This window comes from Hippoglossus stenolepis, chromosome 14 (assembly GCF_022539355.2).
Source record: "Hippoglossus stenolepis isolate QCI-W04-F060 chromosome 14, HSTE1.2, whole genome shotgun sequence".
NCBI classification, from domain to species: domain Eukaryota; kingdom Metazoa; phylum Chordata; class Actinopteri; order Pleuronectiformes; family Pleuronectidae; genus Hippoglossus; species Hippoglossus stenolepis.
Window position 1 is genome coordinate 26,948,208 of NC_061496.1, and position 10,457 is coordinate 26,958,664.

Here is a 10,457-nt window from a genome sequence, read left to right on the forward strand (position 1 = left end):
ACAAACGTTCACTTGGACTCAAGGATTAACTGATTCGATTTTGGTAGCCAAAGTTCAAGGTCATGATGGCTTCATAGAGTATGTTTGTTTTGCTTGAACCTGATATCTTAAGATCAGCTTGAGGGAATGTCTTCAGATTTGGTAAAAAGATTGAATTGGACTCAAAGATGAACTGATTAGATTTTGGTGCATGGCATTCAAAGACCAACATCACAGTGACCTCACCTTCATGTGAATGTGATATATCAGGACTGTAATCATTTCATTGCATTATGATTGTTATGTGGTGAAGAGGACAGTTCTGTCAGATTGATCGACCGTGCAGCTCAGTAACCAGCTCCTCCATGTGAAGGCAGGATCAGTTCTCTGCAGCCTGCTGATCACTCACTCCTACACTTGTGTTGGAGAGTGCTGGGTGGGAGGAAGTGGAAATGCTGTGAAATCTGATTACATACAGTCTGTGTGTGAAATACAGGACCTTCAGTGCACTGACTGTTTGGAACAAACTTTATTGAAACTGTCAACCAGGACAGGTGCAACCTGACAAGCTGAATATTTTTTTCAAAAGTATGAAGAGAGTCTCCAACAGATAATATGCCAGTACTTGTTATACAATCCTCAACCACAAAATATTAACCAGTTATCTAAAAAAATAATAAAAACAAATCTGGATACCAGCTTTAATCCATTACTGTGACATTGAGGAGATTAGATGAGTTCCTGGCTGTTGAAACAGATTTAGATTTTGACACTCCAGTCACTGAAGACTGATTCTCCTCATTCTTTTTACTGCAGGTATAAACTAACACAGGTACAATCCAACAAAATCAAACGACTGTTTATTGTTCAACAAAACAGCACAGACATAACAACATTAACATCTGGCCGTAACAGACAGACGGTGACAGACGGACAGCTGAAACTACCAGTAATACACTATCAGCACTCTTGAGAAGTGCAGAATCAGTTATTTTTCCCATGCCACTAAAAGTCAACACACACCCTGAAGGAACCCTAAGCAGAACCCTAATGTAATAAAAGTAAGCTGGGGTGGGGGGGGGCGGAGGGTGAGGGTGGATGCCTCTGATTGGCTGATGCAGAATGTGGACGGCTGATGATAAGTTTGAATCTAAAAGTCCTCAAAGCACCACTTGATACCAAGAAAGATCATTGTTGCAAAATGGCCAACCTCCTTACAGTATTTACAAAAATATAAAATGTAAATAAAAATACAAACTAATTCTGTTTGTAAAAGTATTCTTGTTAAGAAGGGAGGACTGAGGTGTTGAAGGTTTGCTGGAAAACTGGCTGTCTGTCCTCTCGGTGGCGTCGTCGTCCAGACAGCGCGGCCTTGGCCAAACTCTACTTATCTGTCTTCTGCTTCTTGGTTTCAACTTCGTCCTGGAAACGAAGACAAACGAGGTGAGACGTGTCATCTCAGGTAAAGAGAACACAGGTTACCACACCTTCCCCTCCCTCTTCAGAGCTGGACAACTGCCAACATGCTGGTTTGTCTGTAATGTGGGCTGTGCTGTTTTAAAGTGGAGCTTGGAATTCCATCCTTACAAAAGGTAAAATATAGTTTTGACAGTTTGTTCTTTACATGTATTTGCAAATGACACAGGAACATTTAAGAAAACAATACTATAGATGATGTATGTCTTCATAAAGGGACTAGAAGGTCATCAGTCACTGTCTTTGTGTGCCATTCACTGTATTGTGCATCAACAATGAGGATTACACTGAGCTTGTACAGTAAAGCATGTTTGCATTAAGCCTGTCAGTTGCATTTATTTCTGATTAATTAACTGATTAAGATTAAAAATCATTGTCTTCTACTGTGACAGAAACAGTATAAGCTGCCAAACTGAACACCAGTGACTGCGTCAATAATTCTGAAATTTTTTCTCTATATTTTAATAAAGCATTATTTTAATTCAGAATAGTACAAATCAAAACAATACCTGTTACATATATAATATACCTATTTGTTTTAACCTACTGTTGCAGATGCACAGTTCACTGACTGAACCATGTCTGCTCTCTGCTCTCCTCCTCTGGTGGACACATATTGATTTTGATATCGAGTCTGTCTTTCAGTGAAAGCTCCAATATCCATGAGCAGTGCATTTGATCCTCTCTTCTGTGCTATCTGACTAAAAGGTGTGTTCCCATATCTCACTGTTTATACACCATGTGTATCTAGCAGACACTGAGTGGTTAAGCATGCTAGCAGAAAACAGTGTGTGTGCCTTGGACAGCCCTGCAATTATTTTTTGTTCCACTGTTGGAACCTTTCATAAACTGGTTACACATAAATAATGCACAGCACTCACACTAACCCTAACCCTTTTCAGAGGAACTACTTTCTAACTAACAAAGATGCTTGTGAAATATTGTGACCTTGTGTTCTGTAGATGATGAAAAATAACAATTAGTTATTTAGGTCCAATGATGCAAAGTTGTGAGTACCCCAGTGTGCACATTATACTCCCTTCACCTCCCCTGTACTGTCACAGTGTCAACAATATGGGCACTTATTCTTCTTCATGTATGGAAACTCTTCCTCACCTCTTCATCATCATCATCATCATCCTCAGCCGCTCTCTTCCCCGTTGGTCCATCAAGGTCGTCATCTTCATCGTCCTCCTCATCACCTGAACACACAGATCATCACAGTGATTTTGGATAAACGCAGTCTTCAGTTTACTACAATGTCCTCACAGTCTGAATTTCTCACACATGTTTGTGTTGACTAATGCATTGCATGTCTCAGTTAAACTTTCAGAAAATGTATCTCCCAATCACCAGTGAGCGAATATGGGTTTAACTCCCCGTTACAGTAACAATGTTGATACCAGTATGGTCTCAAGGACATTGTGCAGTTGTACAGTCTGGCCACCAGGTGGCACACTAACCCTTCTATTGACTCGATAAGGAATTCACTGAAATGAGCACACGTCCATCGCTAATCCTGCTCCATTGAATGTGCAGTTCTGTTTCAGCAGCAGTAACATAACAGTTTTTACATGTTCATGTTACCCAACACACAGTCTGAGGTGTACACTGTGACTTTATTGTTTTTAGTTCTTATCCTGAGTCCAGTTTGGTTGTTTGAAGGGTCCTGAGAAACATTCCCCTTGAACACAGAGGACGCTTGAATCTGAATTGTTTTAATAATTAACAACAGTTGCATTAATTGGAAGTTGGTGTTAATTAGAGTTTAGGCTTTGTGAATAAACTGCTGTACCGTTGTCGGTACTGAAGCTACGGCCAATACCAAGCACACTGTGCCGACAAGGTGACTGTGACACGAGCTGCTGTGGTGTCAAAGTGTTGTTTGTTTTCCTGTTGTAAATGTGCAGGTGCTTTCACAGAATGTGAAGGTGAATCTGTCACAAGGTACAAATAATCATCACAGTGAATAAGATTCTAAAACTTCATACAAATATATATTTAAGTGAATAGTGAATGTTTTTGCTCCGGAGAAAACATCCTATAATAAAGAATGCCAATCTCACAACAATAGTGTTGGTGGTTCACTGGCAGGTAACACCATCCTTTTTGTCTTTGTTCAACATGGTATGAAGACACCCACCCTCACCATCCTCGTCGTCCTCCTCTTCTCCTACGTCGTCCTCCACCTCATTCTCCTGCTCGCCGTTCTCCTCGTCCTGACAGGGGGAGACAGAGTTATATTTGTCACCAGCACAGAGACATGGATCATTCGTGTTCTGCAAGCAGAGAAGCGCTGTCTTACCGCTTTGCCGTTGGCAGCAGCATCCTCTCCGTTCTCTGCCTCTTCGGTCTTCTTCTTCTCCTTCAGCTCCTGAGAGCAAACGTATTCTTAGACACACACATGTCACACACTTTTATGAATGGGGCGTTGAGTTGATACAAATAAAAGGAAAACATGAAATGACCTGGTGACCAAATCTGACAATGTGTGACATTCTTAATGTTTTCAGATCAACTTGACTGAGTGTTGGGTCGACATTCAGCTTCTGGCATCAAATTCTATGTCTAGATATTTCTGTGATTTTTTTCTAACGTTGCATTGTAGTAGTGCATCTATTTCTGTCTCAGACTCTGTCTCTGTGGTCAAACTATGACTGCACTAGTTTCGTCCTCTGTGTAGAACAGGAAACACTTCATAAAGTACTCAACCTAAAACCCATACAATATATGGCAAATATATTATTTTGATTGCTTTTTTAAATGGTCGTTTAATGTGGATGATTAATCAGTTAATAATGAATAAGTGTCACGTTTGTACAGCATTTGAAAAAGTGTGCTGTAAAACACCAAATAAACCGAATGAAAGACATATCAATAAAGGCAATAATTTATAACCCTCAATATCCACCAAAGAAAGAGTTGGTTTGTTTAGATACTCCAGGCTCTCTGATTGGTACCAGACAAGCCTGCGTCCTGCAGAAAAGGAGGGAAACTCTCCGAAGTGTTTTACAGCCTCAACCCTCCTCACCATCATGGAGCTGGGCTGCCACCATAGGCTGCCAGTTGCCTTTGGCGGTCAGGTGGTAGTGTGAAGCTCAGCCCTCCTATTGGTGAATTCTTCCCAAGTCCCTCCCACCTCTTACTGGCTCCCTGAAACCCGACACTGTCTGTCACTGCTGCCATGTAGTCAGAGCGGAGCCTGGCAGAGAAACCACAGGCTCACCAGTGCAAGGACTACAACTCCCAGCAGCCCCGAGGCTGATTATTCTCTTGTCTGTTAATCAGATCAGCTGCCAAAGCAAATACATGTTTTTCTTCTGGAGAGCTTCCTTAAACAACTGCAGTAGATCAGTCACCTGCAAAACACTTTACTTAGCATACACTCTGCTACACATTAGTATTATAACATTATACTACTATATTCATATAGTAGTATAGTACATTTGCACCCAGGGCATGTTTACTACTCTCTCTGGTGTCTTCTGACTGAATAATGTAGAGCAGCATAACTTCCTCCTTCGTCTTCATGCTGAGGAATCCACACATCATCATCAGACCTGTCCACACACGCCTGCCTCCACTTGTTAGACTAACAACAGGCCTCAGTCACTCTAACTTTATTTAACTGTGCCTGTGTGGCTATCACAATGCTGAGCATCTGTCTGCCTGTCTGTCTGTAGTGGAGAGACAGACAGGGTGACAGTGGGGCAGGAGGAGTCACTCAGTGCCTAGATGAGTGATGTGACTCATGTGGCCTTCACAGTCACTGTACACCTGGGAGATGCTGGACTCTCTGCACCACCACCACTGTCACAAGTAAGAAGAATCTGTCCAGTGCACTTCCACTGACTTTTAGAGTGAACAGAAATGAAGCTGTTCAGAGGGCAAGTGGTGGACAAACACATTACTGAACACTGGTGTTGCTTTCTCTTTCTGTCTGTCTGTCTGTCTGCCTGCCTGTCAGCCTGTCTGTCTGCCTGTCTGCCTCTCTGTTTACCTGTCTGTCTGCCTGTCTATCTATCTGTTTGCCTGCATTTCTGTCTATAAGTCTTCCTGTCTGTCTGTCTGCCTTCCTGTCTGTCTGTCTGCCTGTCTATCTATATATCTGTTTGCCTGCCTGTCTGTCTATAAGTCTTTCTGCCTGACTGTCTCTCTGCCTGTCTGTCTGCCTGCCTGTCTGTCTGTCTGTTTCCATCCCTCCGCTCTTCTTGCAGATCAGTCCGTTTCCGTCGCGCCCCCCTGCGGCTACGCGCGCAGTTCAGTGAGACGCGCACGACCCTGCCCCTCCTCGCGCACCAGCTGCTTGAAGTATTGGGAGCGGAGCGCGCGCTGTGTGCCGCGCACACACACACATGAAACAGTAACTTCGTCACTTTGTTGTGGACCCGCTGCTCCGGTTTGAATCACGGACTGTCTGTAAAGGACACGGAACTGCGTGAAGCAACAGGACCCGCGCTCACCGTGACCGACAGGTAGAGTTGAGGAAATCTTACAGAGAGCCCCGCGATGAAGAAGAGAGCTCCGTGATGAAGATGAGCGACCCTGGGCTCTGTTGATACACACGATGCCTCCGCAATGACAACTAAACACAAACACACACACACACACATGTATTGGCGTGCGCGCTCACGGCGGAGAACCGGGGCTCAGTCGGGAGGAGCTCGAGATGAATAAACTCAGATTATTGTTCAGTCACGTCACCGATTAGTTACAACCTGGCGGACTAATCTGGATACTGTACTTATTAAGTAGGTGTGAGTCAGAACCTGCGTCGTCTCACTACGCGGCTCTGTGCGAACAAAATAACTCCGTACAATGTGAATCCATTTGTTGTGTGCACGAATTCGTGGGACACAAAAGCCATTCTGAAAAATCCGCGCTCCCCCTCTGTACGGAGCCGATGTGTGAACAGGGGGACAGCGGCGCTTCGAACGGGACCGTCGCTTTTTCGGTCTTCTTTTAATGAGCCGACAGTTTGCATCCAAACACCGAGTGGGCGGGAGCGGAGTTAAATAATCAAAGTCCATTAAATGGCTGCATTCATTCAGACCGCTTCTCGGGGCTTGGAGGTAACCTCACTTGGTGAGATTTGACTTCGTTCATTCATTGTACAACCTCCCGCGGAGTGTGCTCGGTGTAGTTAGTGAAATGACAGATGCTGAAATGTGTCGGGAGGCTTCGGCTGCAGCCTCACTGCTCCTCATCCACTCTCACAGCTGCTTCACCTACACACGTCTCCCCGCAAACACACTTTCATGTCCAATTCACACCGTTTGTCCGCTTCTCACATGCTGCGAAATCAACCGCGACTCTTCCGTTAGCTCGACACGGCGCGGCTTGAAATAGATCAATTACCAGCACAGTTATTAATGGATGCAGAGTTGGCAGAAAAAAAGCATTGTGTCCTTATCTTCATCTCTTGTCCTTACCTTGACGCTCACTTCCACGCTGGTTTCTACTTTACTGTCCGCCATGTTACTGGTGTGAGAAGAGCTGGATATCCAGTCAAAATATTGCAAAATGTAAAAATCAAATTTAAAAAAAGAACAGACGTAGAGTCCTTAAACCTGTGAGGGTGGAAAATAAAAGACGTCGTCCTGCCAGCGGCGGGTCCACCAGTCAGAGCTGCTGCCTTTATAGACAAGTGGGAGGCGATAGGTGTCTGGGCCTACACGCTGATTGGTCCATTAGCTTTGAAAATATTCAGCCTGCAAGGGAAACAATAGACGTCTCTCTCTCTCTCTCTCTCTCTCTCTCTCTCTCTCTCTCTCTCTCTCTCTCTCTCTCTCTCCCCCCCTCTGTGTGTGTGTCTGGTCTAGGTATTACCAATGCAGTGAGGACCTAAATCTGATTTCACAGCCACATTAAAGGTATTGTGGGGACAAAGCACACATCATCACATTTTTAATCTTTATGGTTATTGGCTTAGGTAAGTTAGTTCAGGGGAGGGTAAGATTATGTTAAGGTTTTAAGTTAAATAGCTGAAAGTTTAAGGTAAAATTTGGTTAAGCTTAGGTTAAGGTTAGATTAAGTTTAAGGTTAGAGTAAAATTAGATAACTGTCAGGGTAAGGTTAGGGTAAGGTTAAGATTAGATTAAGTTTAGAGTATGTTTAGGTTAGGGTAAAATTAGATTAAACCTAGGTTAGGGTAACATTAGGTAGAGATAGTAGGGTACGGTTATATGTTCAGGCTAAGCTTGGGAAAAGGTTAGGTTTAGTAGTTAGGCTTGAGGTTACATTTAGTCTTCAGGAAATTAATGTAGGTCAATTTCATGTCCTCCAAATATGGAGACCAGAGTGTGTGTGTGTGTGTGTGCGTGGACACAAATTCTTGTACTTCTGTCTTAGTGAGGACACTCATCGGCATAATGCATCTGCCAGCCCCTTACCCTAACCTTAACCATCACAACTCCCAAAACCAAGTCCTCACCCTCAAACTAGCCTTTGAAAAAGTAAGGACTGGCCAAAATGTACTCACTTTTCAAAAAGGTCCTCAAAATGGTCTTCACAAAAATAATTACAAGTACCCATGTGCACCCTAAACGCAGACAGACATAAATATCACACAAGCAACCTGAATTGCTAATAAACAAGTCCATATGCTGTGTAGCTTTAATCCCATAATAAACTGAACAGCCCACTCTACACTCATGTTCTCCGTTTACTATTGGCTAATCAGTCATTCAAAATGACTCATTTTGGACGTACCAAAGCATTAGCTACAGGCTGAATTTTGGATGTTGTAACTGGTCCAATTGTAGCCTGACTACTTTGAATAATGTCAGGTAGATCTACCAATTATCACATTCAATCAGTCTAAAATGTATAAACTTAATAAATGCAAGTTAAATCCATATTCAAATCTTTATGGTCTGTTAATATGAAGCAAATAAATGTCCCTCTGAAATTCGGATTATGTGTACGTACTTCCACCAGAAAGCCTTTCTTAATTTTATCAGTTTTCTGTTGATTTTTTATTATTTTATTTATACTGATAGAAGAACCTCTTGAATCTATTTAGGCTGTACATTTAGTTTATTTCTATTTATTGATTTGTTGTCTTACTTGTTGTGAGGCACTTTGTAACTATGTTTTGAAAAATAAAAATTAGAAATAAAAAGGTTTATAATAATATTATTAAAACTGCACAAACTGGAATTACTCAAGCAACGAAATTAATTTAATAGAAATAATATGAGCATTGCTCTGGACTGTAATGTAATTGTATTCAAGTGAAAACCATTAAGTCATACCCACTGCTGTAATTATTCCAACTTGCCTGTTGCTGGTACTTTTGTAGATACAATGGAAACTACAAATATACTGCGACTGCAATAACTACTGCTACTATACTGCACTACACTGCTGCTGGCAATATACTACAGCTGCTCACTACTTCTGTTACTGCTGCTGTTATTTTTATCACAACTTTACTGTTGCTCTCTCTATTGTAACTGTGGCCACTAATACAACAATACTTTCACAAACTACCATTGGTACCACAACTAATCAATGGTTACTCAAGGTGGTGTAGGTACAAGTACTCAAAATATATAGTTAACTACATTTTCTTTCTGCTTGTAGGCCTAGGTATATTATATATACATATATATGTAACAACATGTAGTTAACTATATATTTTGAGTTTTAATCAAAGCATTTACATCTATAGATATAGATACATAAGGAAACAGAGTAACATAGAAACAGAGAGGGACAGAGAGAGGGAGCAGAGGAAAAAGATGGACGAGAGAGAAAGAGAGGGAGAGGGACGCAGGGAGAGAGACTGGGAGTGATGGGTGAGAGAGGAAGGAGGGGGCAGAGAGGCAAAGAAATAACAAGAGCGATGGGAGGGGGGAGTAGAGAACGAAATGAGGAGAGGCGTGTGTCTGTGCGCGCGCGCGCGCGCGCGTGTGTGGACGGATAGCTTATCCTGTTAATGTGGAGCTGTTGTGCGTAGCCGCCATGGTGATTTCACTCACAGCTGTGTTTAAACGTTTTATTATTGACAGTTTCATTGTCAAACTAATAATGGATACGAGCTCCATTTGAAACAGGAAACACTGGTGGACAGAAAAAGAAGGAAAATATCTGTTTAACATCGAGACTTCCTCCATAAGTATAAAGGACAGTGTTGAGGTTTATTCCCTCACCAACATGGCGGACTTTAGAGTCCGTGTGGCGTCGCGATTGTTGAATATTTCCTCTGATTGGCTGGTGAACTGGAGCGAACATAAAACTGACGCTTTGCGCCCGATGAGTGGCTGATACAGCTGTCAATCAGCTATGGCAAAGTGGGCGGGGTATTCAGCTGAAGGTAACAGCAGAAGCGAAGTAGGAGCGGAGCGGACTGGACGTTTCACTGCTGCCTGCTAAACAAAAATAAACTAAAATAACCTGACAGCATAAAATTTGATTAATTTAGAAAATCAAATAACCAAATAATATAAAATAGATGAAAATAAAATAACCTAATGAAATTAATTAAAATAAAATAAAAATAACCTGATGAGATAAAATTTGATTAATTTAGAAAATCAAGTAACCAAATAAAATAAAATAGATGAAAATATAATAACACAATGAAATTAATTTAAAAAATAAAATAATAACCTGTTAAAATCAAATTAAATCAAGAAATAAAATCAACTTACCTTATGATATAAAAAATATCTTTTGATGGTCTTTGGTGTCAGATGTCCGTGTCTCTTTGATCGTTCCCCATGTTGTCGCTTACTTCTGTTTGGTGACATTTGACCTTTTTGCAGTTGATGCTGTGATTGGATTTGGTTTGGTGTTCACAGACAGAAGATTGTCTCGTTGTCTGGTGTTCACTCAATCTCAATGACACATTTCTCCATTATGTTTCTTCTAACGAATGTTGTAAATACAGTTATTTTGTTGATGTGTTCAGTTACTACTGTTGCACTTCTGTCCGTCCTGGGAGAGGGATCCCTCTCTGAGGTTTCTATGTTTTTTCCCCCCTTAACAATAAAGCC

At 41.8% G+C, this 10,457-nt stretch overlaps 1 protein-coding gene across 2 annotated transcripts; it reads right to left on the reverse strand.

Moving 5' to 3' along the window:
* Positions 1–489: 489 nt before the first annotated feature.
* ptmaa (prothymosin alpha a) lies at positions 490–7,093 on the reverse strand. 2 transcript variants are annotated; one of them, XM_035176608.2, is made up of 5 exons: positions 6,888–7,093; positions 3,761–3,829; positions 3,605–3,674; positions 2,572–2,657; positions 490–1,401 (listed from the first exon to the last, which is right to left on the reverse strand). In XM_035176608.2, exons 1-5 carry the CDS (start codon positions 6,930–6,932, stop codon positions 1,363–1,365), a joined length of 309 nt encoding a protein of 102 aa, XP_035032499.1. In that variant the 5' UTR covers positions 6,933–7,093; the 3' UTR covers positions 490–1,362. The 2 variants fall into 2 exon arrangements, with proteins under 2 accessions (XP_035032499.1, XP_035032498.1); XM_035176607.2 differs by having other exon boundaries at positions 3,599–3,674; positions 6,888–7,091.
* Between the last annotated feature and the right edge of the window lie 3,364 nt (positions 7,094–10,457).

Bases quoted from the DNA above. Each gene is read 5' to 3' on its own strand.
- ptmaa (XM_035176607.2), bottom strand. From the start codon at position 6,932: ATGGCGGACAGTAAAGTAGAAACCAGCGTGGAAGTGAGCGTCAAG. The intron at 2,658-3,598 runs GTGGGTGTCTTC...CTGTGTGTTCAG, and splicing joins GGACGACGAGGATGGTGAGG to GTGATGAGGAGGACGATGAA. The intron at 1,402-2,571 runs GTGAGGAAGAGT...CTTCGTTTCCAG, and splicing joins ATGATGATGATGATGAAGAG to GACGAAGTTGAAACCAAGAA.